Raw genomic sequence first — 20,755 nt, forward strand, 5'->3', positions numbered from 1 at the left:
GCTGAAGAGACTGTGGACATATTTTTGAAACAACCACATTTATGACACATTACCTAATCTAGCTTATTCTTTGGTCTATAGCAGAGGTCAATAAATGTTTTTTCTATAAGGGTGGTTGTTGTTCAGTCACTCAGTCATGTTTGACTCTTTGTGTCAAACTGCAGCACACCAGGCTTCCCTGTCCTTCACTGTCTCCTGGAGCTTGCCCAAACTCATGTCCATCGAGTTGGGGATGCCATCCAACCATCTCATCCTCTGTCGTCTCCTTCTTCTCCTGCCCTCAATCTTCCCCAGCATCAGGGTCATTTCAAATGAGTCAGTTCTTCACATCAGGTGGCCAAAGTATTGGAGGTTCAACTTCAACATCAGTCCTTCCAATGAACACCCAGGACTGATCTCCTTTAGGATGGACTGGTTGGATCTCCTTGCAGTCCAAGGGACTCTCAAGAGTCTTCTCCAACACCACAGTTCAAAAGCATCTATTCTTCAGTGCTCAGCCTTCTTTATGGTCCAACTCTCACATCCATACATGACTACTGGAAATATGATAGCTTTGACTATACAAACCTTTGTTGGCAAAGTGATGCCTCTGCTTTTTAATACACTGTCTAGGTTTGTAATAGCCTTCTTCCAAGGAACAAGCATCTTTTAATTTCATGACTGCAATCACCATCTGCAGTGATTTTGGAGCCCAAGAAAATAAAGCCTGTCACTGTTTCCATTGTTTCCCTATCTATTTGCCGTGAAGTGATGGTACCGGATACCATGATTTTCATTTTTTTGAATGTTGAGTTTTAAGCCAACTTTTTCATTCTCTTCTTTCACCTTCATCAAAAGGCTCTTTAGTTCCTCTTTGCTTTCTGCCATAAGGGTGGTGTCATCTGCATATCTGAAGGACTAAATGGTAAATATTTTAGACACTGTGAGCCACACTGTCTCTGTGGTAGCTACGTTAATTCTGACATTGTACAGCAAAGTAGCCAAAGGCAGTACATAAGGAACTAAGCATGGCTTTGTTCCAGTATGTATGTATGTGTTAAGTCACTCAGTCATGTCTGACTCTTTGCAACCCCATCGACTGTAGCTTGCCTGGCTCTTCTATGGGGATTCTCCAGGCAAGAATACTGGAGTGGGCTGCCATTTCCTTCTCCAGGGGATCTTTCCAACTTCCCAGGATCAGACCTGGGTCTCCTGCATTACAGGCAGATTCCTTACCATCTGAGCCACCAGACAGTATAAATGTAGACATTTATAAAAATAGGCATTGGGGAAGATTTGGTCCATGGGCTATGGTTGGTTGACCCCTAGTCTACAGCTGAAGAGATTTTTGGAAGTCCAGCAAACTTATTTTTCTTGCCATTTGAATCCTATTTCAAAAGAAATTCATCCACATGGCATGGCTTTATCTACTGCCATCACAGCTCTAGCAGCTTGATAGTTTAGTGGTGAGATAGTAGGAAGACAGGCAATTTTGATTTAGGTGAAGAAAATGTCAGAAAATAGTATTCTAGTCCTTGTTTTCTGGAAAACAGAAGGAACGTAAGTGTGAAGGAGAAGGGCTAACTTGGTGTGACAGGAACAAGAGTGTCTTCATTCCATTTAATCACTGAAGTTGAAATGAGGCAAGAAGTCCAATAGGAGATGCTTGCTAGCTATCTGGAACTGTGGGGCTAGACTACAGCATTCAGCTTTTGACTCAAGGTGTGAATTATGGGATCTACCTTCACAGAATTCCTGTAGTTCTAAGGAACCCTAAGTTCACCAAAGTGACTTTACCAGGGAAGACAGACTTGTGCAGTCCAAAGATGGGGTAGGAGATAGAAGCTGCTTATAGGGAGTAAGTCGGGGATAACCAGACTTCAAAGCTAGAGCTTACCTCACACTGTGGGTGGTGGTAAACATTTATTTTGTGATATTCATACATAACCTTTATTTCTAGTAACATAGGGTTAAACATAGAACAAAATTCTTAGAATTTCTCCTTCCTTGTTCCTTAGGTTTGATTTTGCAAATACTAACTTGTCTCAGGGCCATTTAATATTAAGCCTATATGATCAAGCAGATTTGGGGCTAAAATTCCACTTTTTCTCCACATTCATTTGCAGTGGAATTTTTAACTTGTATACAGTAGATAATTTCCTGCCTAAATCATATATAGTCCTGAAGAAGACAATTGATCAAACTCACTCTTAAAAAATTATATTTATTTTTTTAAAGCCCCAAACATAATCATTTTAGGTTCAACTTAAATCTGTTTAGTGAGAGGTGCTTTGGAAATGAAGACTATGCTGCTGGCAAATTATTTCTCAAAGCAGGTAGTTTTTGCTTTCAAGCCACCACGTGGCCTACGATGACCATATTTAGGTAACTGGGGAAAACATCAACACTCTTTTGCTCTGTAAATAAAAAGAGTGCTGCAACTTCCTTTGTGGCGATTTCATTAAACAAACTTATTTTCGTAAATAATTCTTAGGCATAAAATGATAACATGAGGACAGTGTCTTCTCTTTTTAAGGTGCTCATTGCTGGGAACAGAAAAGAGATTCGGATGGAACTTCAGACATCACATTTCTTAGCTTGTGATGGAAAGTGTGTAAATTAAATGTCAAGAGGAAACCAGGCTGTGGAAATCTAATCCAGTCAATGTACCTCCAACCCGAGAGCTGAATTCATCCTTGTCAGGTAAGACGCTAAAAGCCCAGTCTTTCCAAAAACATAGTGAACTATTCCAGTTTTACTAATAACTTTATTTAAATAAGAAGACACAGGAACTTCTATACTGAAAAAATACAAAACAAAAGCCACACATTTCCTTGTGTAAAGCCATATTGTATGGTAACTCGAATACTGTTCAGCGCAGTGTAGAATTAAACAGTACAACTATATACAAAATTTAAACAATCTCTGACAAATTTCTACAGCTGGATGTAGGATACATTTGAGCTCAACAACTTCTGGGAAATTTACATGGCAAAGCATAAGCTTTAACACATTTGGTTCAAAACTTTAATATATGCTAAGAACAAATGTACAACACAATATTTAGTTTTCTCATGAGAAAATAAAAGCACATGTCACTATAAATATCGTACATCAGATTTCATTACCAAAAAAAGCATATTCAGTCCATCGTTCAGAAATTGATATTGATACTATTGCATCTTATTTGGACAAAAGCAGAGTATAAGATCAACACATTATGTAATGCTAAACCAGAGATCAGAAGTTAATGGAGCTCATATTTATCTTACAGAACTAATAATTTTCTCCCTTTAACCATAATCTACAAAATATAGTATTTTCATCAAGGCCTGAGATTATTAGGGTTAAAGGTGTCTTCTGCTGAATAGATTGTTTTAAAAGGTTCCCCTGTGAAAATGGTGAAGTAAACTGAGTCCTTTCCCATGACAGTCTCCTACGATATAACACTGACTAATTTAAAGGAGCCAGAATGCACCTTCAGGAGAGAATATTACTGCAAACTTTGGTGGAAAGAAGATAATTGGGATCATGACAAAATAATACACTGAACACATACACAAACACATACACACACATATATATACCATTTCTTAAAAAAAAAAAAATCAATGGTGTTGCTTTCTTCTTTATCACATCTTCCTTCTTCAACCTCCTTAGAAAATAAAACAAAGGAAAACCCAGGAATGACTGAAAGGAACTGAAACGCTCCTGTAACTGTAGGCACCTTGTTCCCCTAATTCTTCAGAAAATTGTGCCATACACTGTAGGTGCAGATCAAACAACTGTTTTATGGAACTGAAGGAATAAAAACACAGAAACTTCTCTCCGCTTTTGAACACACTCTTTGTGCTGCAGAAAACAATGTCAGAAGTTGGGCTCTTTCGCTGACCAATCAGGAACATCTAGGGCTCTCTTCACACTTCAAGAAGTTAGGTCAAGTCTGCAGGTTCAAGGCTCTTTACTTGGGTTTATGGTCTACCCCATGCTTCCAAAATATGAACAGACGTATTCATGGTATTATTGTGAGAGGCTTAAATGAAACCGCTCCACACTGCTTGCACTTGCAAGTCACCAAATAACCTATTTTGAATTCTGAGACTCACATATGCTCTCTCTACATTAAAACAACTCATGCACCTCAACTGCTTGAGGAAAATAACCAAAGGGTGTCATTTCTTAACCTGCAGATTCAAGACTTTCCAAAAGAGAAACGAAACGTGACTATGCCTTTCGATAGATCAGTAGCATTTCATGACCCTGATGGCCAACATAAACAAACACCTCAGCCATCCTCTGGGAAAATGACACCTAGACATTCTCGTCCTTAACATCCACACACACACTGGGGGAATGTTTGTACAGCCTAGTACCTGATACTTTACTTGCAACATTGTATCAGTCTTAACTGAGCAACACCTGAACTTGTTAAAAACAAAAAAAAGCCACATGTACGCATGTTGAAACAGTGAATGCAACAGTTGTTTCACTTGTAACCGCGTGACAAAAGTGATGTCAGACACCACGGATTTGCTGGTTCTCCTCGCGTTCACCCATGTCCAGGATTTCTGTTCTCCTAGGGTTGAATGCACTTATTCTAAGAATGTGGAATGTAATGAGGAAAGGGAAATGCATAAAAGAAGCAAAGGCAAAAGAGTGCTGTTCCCTCTTTAGCTTTTTAGCTGTGAAATAGGTAATATCCCAATATGATATACATTCCAAGTTACCTGAGTTTAGACTTCGACTGAAGTACCTGAAGCTAGGCCATAGGGTGGGCCCTGTGCAACTGTTGTGGCCATTTATTTATTTTTTGCATTGTATGTATTACAGAAGTTAGAAACAAACACCTGGATCAATTGTAAACATAATCCTGAAGTACAGTATTTTTCCATAGGACAAAACACAGCAAGACATTTTCTATTTAGACAGGCAACTTTCTGATATAGAGCTTATTTATACTGAAGATTTTGGGACAAAACACAGGACACAGTACTAATCTGTCAAACATACTATGAAATGCATAGTCTCCACTTAGAATGCTGAATGATACACACATTTTGCAAGCATTACTGCTTTCCACAAAAACTGCTGAATAGGAGTTCCGTCCCTGCCAAGATAAGTGTTGAGATACTTGATTCTGATTCAGTATTCTGTTGGTGGTGGTGGTGCTGTCAGAAAGTCGGTCACTCCATGCAGATAGGTGTCTGAGCTCTAGTTCTAGTGCGTGGGACACAGGGTGGAGGCCAGCTCCCCCTTCACCTTAGATGACCACGTAGTTGTGAGCGGACATGTGGTCCTCACCCGGCAGCTCCTGCAGGAACTGCTGCTGCTGGGATGGCTGTTGGACAGAGGCCTCAGCGGAGCCCGCTATGCTGGTGTCATCGGAAAGGGATGTGAAGGAAACCCGGGAGGAGAGCTGCTCGACGGTCAGGGTGGCCAGAGCTGAGCTCTGGCCCGAGTTAGGAGAGTTCTTGAGCATCAGGTCGGAGGCAGGGAGAAGAGGGCCTAGGAGTTTTACAGGACAGAAAGCTGATCCGGTTGGGATGAAATTAACCTTGTTTTTGTCAGGACATGAAAAGAGAGGGGCTGAGATAGGCTGACGAGACCTAAAACCGTAAAACAAAATTAGGTTTTACAATCATTAAAAAAGTCAAGCATTTTTCAAATTAACTGGAGTTCTCTAAAACGGCTAAAATGTGAATGGCAGGGAATGGATTCAGTGTACACAGAGGGATAAACATCTTCCATAGCACAAGTCAGCTGGCATACTACTGACGTACACAGCACTGAGGTGATATTGAAAACAAAAGGATTTTCAAAAGGATTGGGCAGACGAAAAAGTTTCTGAGATTAGTCTGCTTTCATTTATTTAGAAACGTGGATTATGCAATGCTAAAATGACCTCTTCTGTTAAGTACATGGGAGAGGGATTACCCCATTGGATATTTGGTTTTAAGTACTTCCTCCTTTTTCTGTATCTCTATACGTACTTCTACGAATACAGATCAGGAAAAATAAGAAAAAGTTTCAGTAGCTTCTTGTAGAGCCAGCTAGTCAGGCCAACAGAGCAGCGTCCACAAGCCCTTCATCCCCCCCCACTCCTGGGAACTACACCGCCACCTCCTCCAAGACCGGTCTCTGTCCCCTCTGAGGCTACGGGAGTGCAGCAGCCTCCACCGGGCAAGCCTGCACCGGGACGGGGGGATGAGCGACCCAAGAGCTGCACACTCTTTTTATTTTGAGCTGTTCTGCCAAGTATTTACAACATGAATCTCTTTTCCCTTGAATATTTCTATTTTATACACACTGAACTTTCAACAAGAATTTAAAAAAAATCTGTGAACAGGAAGTCTGAATGCAATGAATACACATGCTAGATGTGTCTACAGGGTAGGAGACAGTCCCTCCGGCTGGTGGGGTCACTGTCGTGAAGGCTACACACACGTGGGTATTCACTGTGCTGCTATGGCTGTCTGTTTTCTTTAACCATCTAAATTAATAGAGCTTATGAAAGGAAAATTCTTAAAGATTCAAAATTGATCTTGTAGGTAGTAGGGATGAATTTCCAAGTTTCTCTGTGTTAGTGTATTTCCAGCACACAGACTCTTAGTTCTCCTTAAGTCAGATCTCTTTGGCCTATTGAATTCTCTTTTCATAATTTGCTTCTGAAACACATTATCAGCTGGACGGAGTAGTTGATTCATCTGTAATCAACTGGTCTCAGTAAAAAGCTTTACAGCTTTGCAGATCCCAGCTGATAGAAAAGACATTACTTACGCCATTTCCTCAAAGACCTTCACTCGCTCACATCCCTCTGGGGGCTCCCGTTTGAACATGTAGCTGTTGTTTGGTTTGGGAGATGAAGCATACTTGGGTAGCGGTGAGCTACTCCCACTGTCTGTAAATTTAAAGCAGTTACATTAACTAGTGATTGAAAGTTCTTTTAAATTAAATGTGATTTCCAAACAAGCAGCCTTTTGCACAATTTATCCACTGTTGCCCCTTGGCTTCCACCACAGAGCTTCCTTTATTGCAAAGCTATTTCTAACATCCTTGTGTTGTACATTTCTTATAAATAAAAGCTTCAATGCAACAGAAGTCTGCCATACCACAGAACACAAAAAAGCTGATAGTTTGGTCCAGAAAACGGCATTTTGAGCAAAGCAGAGCTGTAATCCTGAAAATAAACACATCATTATGTATTTCAAAAAGGTAAACAGATGGGGTAATATGTATAAGCCATGCAGAAGCATTATAAGAGATTAGGATACAGGGTTCTCTGTATTTTCTCACTTTTCAGCTGATTTAATTGAATATATTAATTTGTGGTATAATCTTCATTACGAAAGCTGTTAGCAGAAATGTTACTAAGTACTATGAATGACATGTGTGCAGGAAAAACAGGCTTATAAGACAACAGACTTTCCCTTGGCCCACAATGAAAAAGGTAATGCTCAGAACTCTGCTTTGTAAATGTCTACATAAAAGAACTTTTTGAGCACTATTTGTATTTTTGCTGCTGGAAGCATGAGGAATCTAAAAGCATCTTCGTATTTTTGACCAAAAAGAAACGGTCTATTCATGAAAAGCCGTAAAACCTATATGCAATTTCTTCCTTTCCTACCTGGCAAAGGCTTTTGGAAATTCAAATCCACCAAAATGTGTCATTATCTTTTTAAGATGCCAAGTTGTAAAGCCAGTAACATACCTGCATAAATACAGTAGACCTATTTAAACAAATTCTGACTTAAAGCAAAACCAATCCTCAAGGCTAAAATACTAAGCACATGACCTACTGAGGATGTATTATTTTCATACATATTTTGAAAGACGGCATTAGTACCATAATTACAGGTGTCACAATTTTGATAAGTTGCTGCAGTTTAAGATTCCGTGCACAGTCCAACATTCATAATCTGAGTAACAGGTTTTTGTTTTTTTTTTTTAATCATCATTTATGAAGTATAGTACATGCTTAAAAAGTAGACCCTTGAGGCACACTTATAGTGTATTTGGTGAATAATTCAAAGAGCATCTATGTAAGTCGTGGGAGTGCAGATGTGTGCTTGTGGTTGTATATGGCAGTATCTCTGGCTGGGAAATTGTTGCCTGCAAAAGAACAAGGCCACATTACTGGGAAACCTAAGAGAACCACACAGTCTCTCCATCACTACTGTTACACGTGTCCATACAGATTATGTATAGTCTCTTGGAAGAAATGAAGTTTCGGAATTAAGCTGGGTTTCTTCAGACTTGAGGATTTTCTTAGATTCAGGATTTTTTTTTTTTTTTCTTTTTAAACTGTTTGAACAAATGGGAAGGGAAGACAAGGAATATTTTTTCTCTTAGGGAGATGCAAAACATCACAAACCTGACTAGAATCTGGGCTCCCTGTTACTTGAGCTAGGCTAGACAAAACAACTGGTCTACCTCATGGTCTACCATGAGACCTTGAATTCAGTGTGATACCAAGATTACAGGTTGACCTTGCTTTACTGTCCAAATGACCAGCCTTGCCAAGGACCTACATGGAAAAAGTAGCTGTGGCATGTGGTGCCCCTGGGAGGGTACTGGTGGCAACATGCCCCACTGCCTGCAGGATAGGCTCAAAACCATGGGCTCGACTAGCCTTTTCTGCCATCAGCAGAGGTGTGGCCATGTCAGCAGTCAGGCATCCACCCTATTATCATGTAGGGAAAGTTATCCTGGCCACAGTCCTTTGTCTCCTATTTCTGGCCACATCACCAGACCTACTACATGATTTCTCTCATAACCTCATTGATGGTTTTAAGGGACCTTCCCAGAATGGAAAGCTAGCTGCTGAGCTGGAAGCTGGATAATCTGCAAAACTATCTTCCTATTAACAATCTATAGTGAATTACAGAGTAAATGGTTTTTCTTCTTAAAATTTTTCTAGTATCAGAGGCTTATATTTCTACAGAGTTTTACCTGCTTGAAAATTCTTTTTTGGGAAAGGGGGAGGGTGATTAATGTTTAAAGAAACACAGTATACCGTTGTCCCAGAAAGATGGTATTCAGTGCTATTATATTACCTTGCCTTTTCAGTAAAAACTATCTGTAGAAAATCCACATGCGCAAATGCAGACACACACACACACGTATGTGTGCTTGTGTATTACATCTAACGTGTGGTGCTGGAAAGACAAAGCTTGAAAGAAAAAATATTGGTGCCATAAACAGATTTCTTAAATCTGTTTTTTTCCTCCCTAAGGTAAATATGCAATCTGATAGAGTATAAACAGGAAAAAGGAATAGAGATAACTTTCTGTGGTTTTAGCTCTGTGACTAGCTGCATAGTTCTATAACCTTCAACAAGCTGCCTCTCTCTAAGTTTCTATATAACTACAGGAATTGCCATTCCTAACTAAAATTCTGTGATTTGGGGGAGGGATAGTTAGGGAGTTTGGGACTGACATGTGCACACTGCTACATTTAAGATGGATAACCAACAAAGAAGAGGGCTTCCCTGGTGGTTCAGACAGTAAATAATCCACCTGCAATGCAGGAGACCCAGGTTTGATCCCTGGGTTAGGAAGACCCCTTGGAGAAGGGAATGGCAACCCACTCCAGTAGTCTTGCCTGGAGAATTCCATGGACATAGGAGCCTGGCGGGCTACAGTCCATAGAGGTCACAGGGTCGGACATGACTAAGCAACTAACACTTTCAACCAACGAAGACCTACTGTCTAGCACAGGGACTATGCTCAGTATTATGTAAGAATCTAAATGGGAAAGGAATTTGAAAAAGGATAGATACAGGTGTATGCATAAGTGAATCACTCTGCTGTATACCTGAACCTATCACAACATTGTTAATCAACTATACTCCACTATAAAAATGTTCTTAAAAACAGGTTCTAACATACAAAAGAGGGGAGGTGTACCAAAATATTTTTTTTGCTTTATAAATGGCATGCTTTAAAAACAACTCCCATGAACAACTCATTATACCCATTCTAGACGTGGTTGTCTAACTTCTGCATGTAGATGCCTGTGTTGAGTTTGAGCCACATTTCAGTAACTAAACGTGAGGTGAGCATGCCTGCTCAGGAGATTCGGGATGAAGTCTCGTGGTTATCTGTAGTCAATCCCTTTTGTTCACAGGCATGATACATTTTCTCATTCTGTTATCCCATGTTAAGACAGTAACTAGACATGTTATTAAGTTAAATGATACCTTATGTTCTTATAACTTCATAAGCCATATGAATTATGACGTTAAATGTGATGAATATGATTATTTATATATCTGTCTGCATTCACAATAGTTTCATCTATATTTATAATAGAATCACCCAGATCTGGAAACATTTTATTGACTATTTTATTATAAAAGATTATACTTAAGCATGTACCATACTTACAATTAAAATATAAGTAGTATTTTTAAACACATGATAATTGGGAACTAAAGCTTGGAAAAATTAAAGATATTATTGAAGTCTGAAATTCCATATAGAAACAAAACTCATTAAACTTTGTGTTTTTGTAGTTTTCTGAATTTCTGCTTTATATACAGCCTCATTACTTTTGGTGTGTTAAGTTGTATGGCCCACAATTCTAGTATTAAAGATTGTAGATATAAAGTTGCTTCATTTATGTAGGAAGGTATGTAAAACCTTTGCCGTGGTTCTACTCTAGCCCTAAGTCTTTACATGTGCTTTATCTGCTACTATCAGATTACTTTATCAAATTAAGTAAAATTAATTCTAATATAAACAGTATAATTATAGGGCAGTGGTTCTCAACCCTGGTTTCACATTAGACTCATCAGAAGATGTTTTAAAAATACTAATAAATGCCAGTGTTGAAACCTCATCCCTATAGAGGTTCTGATTTAATTAGTCTGGGGCCCCTTTCCCAGGCATGTGCTGTCCCCACCCCCCATTTTTTCTGGTAAAGCTCCCAAATGCTTTTGAAGTATAGCCAACTTCGAGGACCAGTTATGAAAAGGTTAAAACACTGGTTTGGAGTCAGGCCACCTGATTCTCTCCAGGCCCAACCGCACGGCTGAGGAACAGTGTCATCCTCTGTGCTTTGATATATAAAATAGGAATAACTACTGATATGACGGCTGTGGAAAAAACCTGTGTCCCTGAAACACAGCAAGCTCTCAACAAATATTGCTACAATAGTAGAAAGAAAACATCGTTACCAATTTACAAATTAAACAAAGGTGAACCATTCAGAAATTAAATGCCTATTCCATTCTGTTGGCAGAAGAGAGTAACAGAAATGTCCTTTTTAATAGAGCTGCACACTAACTTTATTATGTTATATAAAAGATAGCATCTTTTAGCATACAGAGATTTATCATTCTGAAATTTAACAACAAGGCCTAAAGTATACAGATTCTATAGATTCCTCTACAAAGAAAATATTTATTATATGTGCAGCAAGAGCCAGTAGAATATAATTGTTATTTTAATTCTAGTATGAAAATGACTTCTTTTACAGAAGATGTGGTACATATATACAATGGAATATTACTCAGCCATAAAAAAGAACGGAATAATGCTGTGTGCAGCAACGTGGACGGACTTGACTTGGAGGACAGTATGTTAAGTGGAATAAGTCAGAGAAAGACAAATTCTGTAGGACATCACTTAGATGTGGAATCTAAAAAATACAACAAAGTTGTGAATTTAACAAAAAAGAAGCAGATTTATAGATATGGAGAACAACTAGCAGTTACCCGTGGAGAAAGGGAAATAGGGAGGGGCAACACAGGGGTAGGGAAATGAGAGGCACAAACTATTAGGTATAAAATAAGCTACAAGGATATACTGTACAATGGGGGTGTAGTCACTATTTACAATAACTGTAAACAGTTAGAACCTGTAGTAATTGTCAATAGTATATACCATTAATATATAACAGTATACAGTTACTATGCTTCAATTTTAAAAATTACTTATTGTGCATTAGGAAATGAAACCATCAGCAGTAGTGTGATTTGATGGCCTAATGGAATCAATAGAAACAAGTGTACAAGCATGCCTTGATGACACACTTTTGGCACTAGTTGGCATTACCTATTGTATTGAACACCTTCGTTTTCAGTGAACTCCAAGATCAAACTGTGAAAGAGCAAGGAGAACATCTGACTTTTACAAATAGTTTCTAAGATTTCTCCGTAATTTCAAAGTCAACCTTTTATGTGAAGGTTTGTTGTTGTTGAATCGCTAAGTTGGGTCTGACTCTGTTGCAACCCCATGGCTCCTCTGTCCATGGGATTTCCCAGGCAAGAATACTGGTGTGGGTTCCCACTTCCTTCTCCAGGGGATCTTCCCAACCCAGGGATTGAACCCATGTCTCCTGCATTGGCAGGTGGATTCTTTACCACTGAGCCACCAGGGAAGCCCTTATGATAAGGTTACACAATTAAAAAATAAAAAGCAACACAGCTATAGACAGTTAAGATCTTTCTTAGATCAGCATATAGCAAAAGGTAAGGAGGAAAAAATGTATATCTGTGGCGGATTCATTTTGATATTTGGCAAAACTAATACAATTTTGTAAAGTTTAAAAAAAAATGTGAAAAAAAATTAACATTACAACCCTTGTCACTTGTATTTTTGAACTTTGTTCTCAAATAAGACTGTTTTGAATTAACTGGGACTTCACTTACATTCCCAATGTTAGGCCCATGTTTTACATTTTACTCTGCATTCACTGAGTTGATAATTTACAAATGAAGCAAACAAACTCTAGTTGCTCCTTTGTTCTTGTGTACTCACAATACACAAGAGCTTCTTTTGCAAACATAATCCTGATAAGTAGCACAACACCGCTCAGTATTGTCTTCAAATGTGACTTGGCGTCACCAACATACTAACTGGTCACTCAGACTTGTACACGAATGTGAACAAGTCACTCTGAATCTATCCGACATGGCAGTTGAAAATGAAAGCAAATCACCCTATTGAAGACAGTCTTCAAACCGATTTATAAACTAAAATCATGCCTCTTATTAATCACAATGGTAAAACTAAACTGAAAATAAATTTCAGATTACCCAGAATATTTTATATCTGGAAACATAATTAAGGATCTTAGGAGAGTTCTTCTGCTAGAACCTTAGTTTTCACATTCTTGAGCTTTTTAGATGACCAAATTTCCAGGGACATCAGTTGTCAAAAATCTAAAACACAGTGTTTCATATTAAAGTGCTCCAAAAGTGTCCTACAGAAGGAAAAAGTTTCAATATAATTTTAAATGTGCACTTATATATTTACAGAGTGAAACTGAAGGCAAAACAAAATGCTATGTAAAAATTCAGTATTTCTCCTCTGTCCTCATTCTTGCTTAAAGGGAAATGGCATTATAACATCTCTAAGCAGATAACCAAATGTAATGTTAAACTTATATAATAGTCACCTGAAAGTCTGTTCCTTCTCTGACATTCACTGCCTTATTCACAGTGGTAACTGTTTTCCCATGTTCCAAGCTAGAACCTTGGTAGAACTCTGCCTTTATCCTCATTTTTCTAATCCCTCACCTTGTCCATCTAATCAACCACCAAATGCTGCTGACTCTTCTTCAGTCTATTTCTTCCGATTCCTCTGCCTGTGCTATCCCTCCTCATCTTTGCCCAACACTTGTGGTTTCCCAACTAGAGTGCACTAAACAATCTGCTGACATGCAGGAGGAAATCTGGAGAACGTTTATACGCATTTACTTTTTATCCCTAAAAATAAGAAAACTTTACCAATACATATTTTGTATATGAATTTAACTATGTACTTAGATAACTCAGAAATATATACATTCACATTACAGGTATAGATTAATAACTGCTGAAAAAAGTGTGTAATAAGCCAAGTTTGGAGATTCAGGACTAGACTATTAAAATAGCATCTTATCTCCTCTTAAAGTCTCTCTCCACTTCTATAGCTTTATCCTTAGAGCTGGTCATGTCCTTTAGCTGGCAAAAGTTCTTCACTTAGTTGTCTGTTTATTTCAGCAAGGCTACAAGGCCCTTATGAAATAGTGGCCTTCCTACCTACATCTCCACTCTTACTGCTTTCTCCTCCCTACCACTTATTCCTGTGCTCCAGCCATACGATTTTGTACTGTTCTCCACACAACAGGCTCTTTCACAGCTGAATGACTGTGAAATGGCCATTCCTCTTGCAAAGGCGGCAAGAAGTAGTGTGAAGTTCCTACAAAAGATTTCTGCTGGCCTCTGGACTCCATAGACTTTAGGAAAGTTAACTTCACTTTTCTATGCCTTAGGCTCCCCATTCTTAAAATAATGACACTGTCCCTACTCACAGGATTGTGGTAATATTACAGGAGATAAAAAAGGTAAAGGCACCTGAGCACATTTAATCATCATAACAATCCTATGAGGCAGTACCATCATTTCCCAGAAAACCAAGATACAGAGAACCTGAGTGACTTGCCCAGAGATACACAACTAGTCAGTGGGAGAGCAGAGATTCAGTGGCTGCAGCAGAGTCAGAGTCCATGATCGTCACGCTATCTGCATCACTGTTTTGATCTATCTCAACTGTAGTGTCCTCATGAGACTAGATGATCAAGTTCCAATCTAACATTCTAGGCTTCTACTTAAGGTCTGAGAGCTTAGGCAACAGCTCTACTGGGTCTGCCTTCTATTACAAAGGCACAGTGCAAAGAACGGCTTCAATGCTTCCTATTTCTTCTTAGAGGAACGTAACAGATAACAGAAAGAAAAAATTCAACAGATTCTCCTTTTCTCTAGTCTACTTGATACCCTGTTTTTTCCCTAGTCATGATCACAATATAAGATGAGATAGATTTTAGCAAAGTTACTTTATTTTCTGTAATTTCAATAGGAAATCTGAACTTTATGGTTTCTTTCTCACCAAAGACCTGTCATCACTGTTAGCGTAACCTTAGAGTGGTTACTCTTTACTGTCTTTTTTTTTGGGTAGCAGGGAGGATTATCCTACTCTTCCCAAAGATTCAAAAACCTAACATATATAATTAAATAACTTAAAAGGATTCTATTGTTTTTAACAATATATTCTTTAAAAATGGACATACCATGAAAGAATACTCATATACAGGGTTATTGTTACCATCTTTCTAAATTCCATATATATGCATTAGTATACTGTATTGGTGTTTTTCTTTCTGGCTTGCTTCACTCTGTATAATAGGCAAAAAAAAAAAAAAAATACTCAAAAAATCTCCACTAATTATTACTCTATACTAATGATAGGCAGCACTGTAGTTGTTGAGGATAAAGTAATGAGCAAATTAAAGTTACCTGCTCTTGATGGAGCTTATATCATAGTAAATAGATAACTGGAGATTAAGTGAAATTTATATATGCATCCATGCTCACTAGTGTCCGAGTCTTTTGCAACCCCATGGACTGTAGCCCACCAGGCTCCTCTGTCCATGGGATTCTCCAGGCAAAAATACTGGAATGCACTGCTATTCCCTTCTCCAGGGGAACTTCCCAACCCAGGGATGGAAATTATATATATCAAAATTATATATACAGGCATATAAATAAATTTTGGTTTGCTTTTGTTTTAGACTCTAGGTTGTAAATGCTAGAAGTGAGTTGTATGCTGCTGCTGCTGCTAAATCGCTTCAGTCGTGTCCGACTCTGTGCGACCCCATAGTCAGCAGCCCACCAGGCTCCCCCGTCCCTGGGATTCTCCAGGCAAGAACACTGGAGTGGGTTGCCATTTCCTTCTCCGATGCATGAAAGTGAAAAGTGGAAGTGAAGTCTCGCAGTCATGTACGACTCTCTGCGACCCCATGGACTGCAGCCTACCAGGCTCCTCCGTCCATGGGATTTTCCAAGCAAGAGTACTGGAGTGGGGTGCCATTGCCTTCTCCGTGAGTTGTATACTTACTAATAATTTTGAATTAAGAATAGTAACTCATCCACAGAAAGTTAGCACAGCAATTGCCAAGAATCCCAGGGACGGGGGAGCCTGGTGGGCTGCCATCTCTGGGGTCACACAGAGTCGGACACGACTGAAGTGACTGAGCAGCAGCAGCAAACCTTCCAGAAAGAGTGGGGAAAGGCATTTACTGGATGATTAAACACATCAGATAATGTGAATATATATAATTTCAGATGCAATCTTGAAAAAGCAAAACAGAGAAGATGAACTTAGGGACATAATTCTCCAAAAGTTCAGTTTTTAACCTATAGAATAACTCCTTTTTAGGGGGTAAGAGTTCTACACTCTTTGTAATTTTACCACGGAGAGGTTCTTCTAGGATAATAAGCACCTAGAATCATGTGGGGATAACCTTTTGATCGAGAAACAGATCAAGGCTCAAACGAAGTGATTTTCAAGGTGTGGTAGCTAAAACAAGTGTATCTAATGTATCTATTTTCACAATATAAACCACAAAGAAAAGCGCCACCGAATTTTGGCCGATGAGGCTGCCTAGAAGATGGAGGGTTAAAGTATGTTAAGGGCAAACGCCAAAGAGTGTTAAGAAACAGAGCCCTCAAGATGACTGCAAATAGAGTTTAAAATGTATATAGAAAGGACTCAGACATCAAAGAGAGTCTTTTTCAAAAGTCTGGCTAGGGTCAGCCCTAGACCCTGAAAAGATAAAACTGTTTCTTTCTTTCCTGCAACTATGGACTTCTCAGTCCTAATACCTACAGTTCAGAAATATTAATGAGTTAAATCATGGTACGAGTTAAACAGACTGATGTGCACTGGCCCTGGAAACTCCATCCACATGATATACATTGTTCCTGTTGGGAAACCCAGTTTAAGTTCCAAGTAGCCAATTTATGGAATCTTGGAATACAGCTCTTAGTGGCTGGCCTGAGTAGAATGGTTCAGTTGACTTCATGATTAGAATAATCAATGTTTCCACAATATCTTGCAAAACTGCAGAATTTTATAACAACTGCCTAAGTGAACTGTGCCAAAGATCAACTGTAAGTGGCAGACTGAAGTCTAGATTTTGTGACTTGGTACCAATAAGGAAAGCTGGCAGAGCTGCTCAAAGAAATAATATTTGACACTGCGATTTACATTATATAAATGACTGTTTTTCTCCCTTGCATTTTGGGTGTGATAAGGTAGAATTTAGGCTAACTAACCATAGGATATATTCTGGAGATGTGAAGATGAGAACTCTTATTCTGGATCCCTGAATTCTCCACAGAAATCACTGTGTAGACCTGTGGCTGTTACTTGGTTAGTTAGCCAAGCAACTTTACACATGATAGCTGGCTGCCTTCACCCTTTAAGTCACTGGAAAAATCTGTCCAAAAACCACCCAACTCAAAAAAATAAAACCTGAAAATAGTCTCTTAAAGGCTAGACTTTTCTTAATAGAGTGTTTTTGTCCTGGCACTGCAATTGAAAGAACCAAAGAAAAACCAACATGCTAATCAACTAAAATTATTTTATAGGTCTCAAAGTATACATGTGTCATGGAGAAAAACAGATGTTAGGGATAAGCAGAAATAACAAAGTCAGGAAAAGGATAAGTATATAGCAGATGAACACTAGAAAAATAATCACACCAGCCCATCTCTCATTAGAGCAATAAACTCACATGCCTATCCCTCTCCCCTGGGAGCATGCCAATTCTGCATGTCTAACCTAGCTATTCCACAACAGCAACTTCAGAAAAGGTAGGTGCTCCAAATCAATCCAAACCTCTTAGAAATCTATAGCTTCCCTTTTTTCTTTACAGGAAATAAATATAAAACAAAAGATCAATTTAAGCTTTACTGTGGAAAAGTGAAAATTATAAGCTAGAATTAGTATTGTAAAAAACATTGGGCTGTTCATAGGGAAGCAATGAGTTAGAGATTATTCTATAGTTTGAATGACTTAAATATGTAAGTTTCAGAAACTGCAAAACTGACAACTCCCTCTCCTTTGTCCCTTTAGTATTCTGAATACACTTGTGTAATAGTGTATTATTTTTTAACATTACTATTAATCCTTATTAGAGTATAAAGCTCTTAAAAATAGGTATCACATCTTCCTCTTCTCTATTTCCCACTGTGCAGTACAGTGCCTGACATACGGTAGATGCCTAAGAAACGTATCTTGAATAAACCAGAAGCATAAACTCAGCTGAAATACATAAACCTCCACTCCCAATCCTAATATACATGTGTATGTATGATACAGACACGTATACATATGTATGTAAGAGAGATGCTTTTTAATTTTCCTTCACAAAGAAGGTAGTTGATTTGAGAACTAGAAACTGAACATTGTAATAGGTCACACAGTTTTCCAGAAAACAGTACTATAAACTTGATCTTAATTACAAAGTAATGCCTCAAAGCTACATTGGTAAGTATATTAAGAAACTTATGTCATAAGGTCTTAAATTTCTAAACCGAGGTAGTTTTGTAGAAAATGGAAATGTGTCTTAAATGATTCTGCAATCTCCTTAGTTTCTAAAGAAATTTTTTAAAAAATGACTATTAGTCACACCCAACACTATTTATTCAATGTTTACTACATACCAGGAGTTGTGCTAAGCACTTTGTTCCAATATCTCATTTAACCCCAACAGTGGTATGAAGTATAAAACAAGTATTATCACCCTGTTTTACTACGAAAATAATTTTTTTAAAAAACTGTTGGCCTTAGAGATTATCTGAACCAATGTTCTCATTTTACATTTAAAAAAGAAACAAAAAAACACAAGAGGAACAGAACATTAACAGGCAGGTATCTGGTAAAAAGAATAAAAGGGTATAGAAAAACTATATACGACCAAAGGCAAAGTCTTAGGAAAAAGTCTAACTTCCCTAAAAAATCATCAGAATTCAGATATTATACTATTTCAGAGAGATATGTGTGTTTTTATGCTCACTGTGGTGTTATTCACAATATCCAAATCATGGGGACAACCTATGTGTCCATGAACAGATAAATAAAGAGAATGTGGTTCTAAGTGGCTGTGAGACTGCCTCATCGGATACACTCCCATAGAGGCCGGGAAGGCAAGCTCACAAACAGCAAACCAAAATGGAACTCACCTATCAATTTCCTAATACATCTCCCTTTAGGTTCAGCGTCTCAATTACCCATAGGATTATACTTAGAAGAAAACAAAACTCCAGAATTTACTGCCTAGCCTTATATCACTGTTATTTTTACTTTTCCTTTTAACCCAACTACAAGTGCTAATAAGTAGCAAAAGTGATCTGCAGTTATCCTTTTTACTGGTATAACAAAAAATACAGGTTTTGGAATCAATCAAACAATATTTGCTTTACCATTTATCACCTGTGCATCCTAAAACAAGATATGACTATTAACCTTCAAAACAAACCCTGCTACTACAAGCAAGGTGTCTTCTTGTTTATTATGAAACATCCATATTAAAAATGTGAGGAATTGATTCAAGTGTCTGCTGTGGTAGGACGCCTTAGTGTATTGGAAGTTCCCTAGTCTGACATTCTTTGAAACAGACATTCCAGTTGAAGCAGAGAGATGCCTAACTAAGGTTCTGCTTTCAATACATTCTTAATGGAGGAAGAGAACTCCAAGGTTTCCATTAAGGCAAGGGTGAAATGAAAATGGAGAAGCACTGATATCCACCCACAGAAATAAAAGCAGACGACGAAGTCCAAGGGAGCTTCCCTCTAAAATCTAAGCAGAGAGTCAGGTATAATGATGACTGAAACAAGCCAGACCAAAAGAACACAGACTGCATCATTTCATTTCTGTGAAATCCAGTAATGGGGAAAAATTAGGCTACAGTGATGGAGAAGAGAACAGTGGTTACTTCCAGGCGGAGAGCAGAAGGATTCTTTTTGGAAAGGGAGCTAAGGAGCCTTCTGGGATGCAAAATATGTTCTGTATCTTGATCCAAGAGGTAGCTGCATGAGTGCAAACGTGTAAAACTTCAGGGGGCTTAGCACTTACTATTTGGGCACTTTAAATGCATTAATATCTCAAAACAAAATGAGGGGACTGGGGGTCAAGCCAGGACAAGGCCCATAAAATCCTGTAAGATTTAGTAAACTTTATTTGTTTCATGTTTTTAAAATTTTGTTGCCTATGATCTGTTTTTCTGTGGTGACAAGCAGTAAATGTGTTACAAAGGAAGTGCAGTATTCCTTTGTAAGTAGCTAGGAAGGTGGCGGTTGGGCAGTCTTTGGGACCGTCTGTGACTCAGGGTCCAGAAACTGAAAAAAGAGAGTGAACACTGGCAGTTAAGTGCCTGACACGAGGACAGGAGGACACGGGCAGTGAGAGCCTGACTGAGGACAGGAGGACACGGGCGCTGAGGCCCTGACTGAGGACAGGAGGACACAGGCAGTGAGGGCCTGACTGAGGACAGGAGGACACGGGCGCTGAGGCCCTGACTGAGGACAGGAGGACACAGGTGGTGAGGGCCTGACTGAGGACAGGAGGACACAGGCAGTGAGGGCCTGACTGAGGACAGGAGGACACGGGCGCTGAGGCCCTGACTGAGGACAGGAGGACACAGGTGGTGAGGGCCTGACTGAGGACAGGAGGACACGGGCGCTGAGGGCCTAACTGAGGACAGGAGGACATGGGCGCTGAGGGCCTGACTGAGGACAGGAGGACACAGGTGGTGAGGGCCTGACTGAGGACAGGAGGACACAGGTCGTGAGGGCCTGACTGAGGACAGGAGGACACAGGCGCTGAGGGCCTGACTGAGGACAGGAGGACTCAAGTGGCGACGGCCTGACTGAGGACAGGAGGACACAGGCAGTGAGGGCCTGACTGAGGACAGGAGGACACGGGTGGTGAGGGCCTGACAGGCAATA

General features: G+C 39.1%; 1 protein-coding gene across 1 annotated transcript in view; it reads right to left on the reverse strand.

Moving 5' to 3' along the window:
* Positions 1–2,726: 2,726 nt before the first annotated feature.
* GLCCI1 (glucocorticoid induced transcript 1) overlaps positions 2,727–20,755 on the reverse strand; it is a 150,284-nt gene continuing 132,255 nt past the window's right edge. The window contains exons 8-9 of the mRNA XM_010839816.1: positions 6,757–6,877; positions 2,727–5,585 (exon numbers count right to left, since the gene is read on the reverse strand). Of these exons, the coding sequence (XP_010838118.1) occupies positions 5,240–5,585; positions 6,757–6,877 (467 nt within the window). The 3' untranslated portion in view covers positions 2,727–5,239. The remainder of the gene's footprint in view (positions 5,586–6,756; positions 6,878–20,755) is intronic.

This window comes from Bison bison, unplaced genomic scaffold (assembly GCF_000754665.1).
Source record: "Bison bison bison isolate TAMUID 2011002044 unplaced genomic scaffold, Bison_UMD1.0 scf7180017864134, whole genome shotgun sequence".
Lineage (NCBI taxonomy): Eukaryota > Metazoa > Chordata > Mammalia > Artiodactyla > Bovidae > Bison > Bison bison.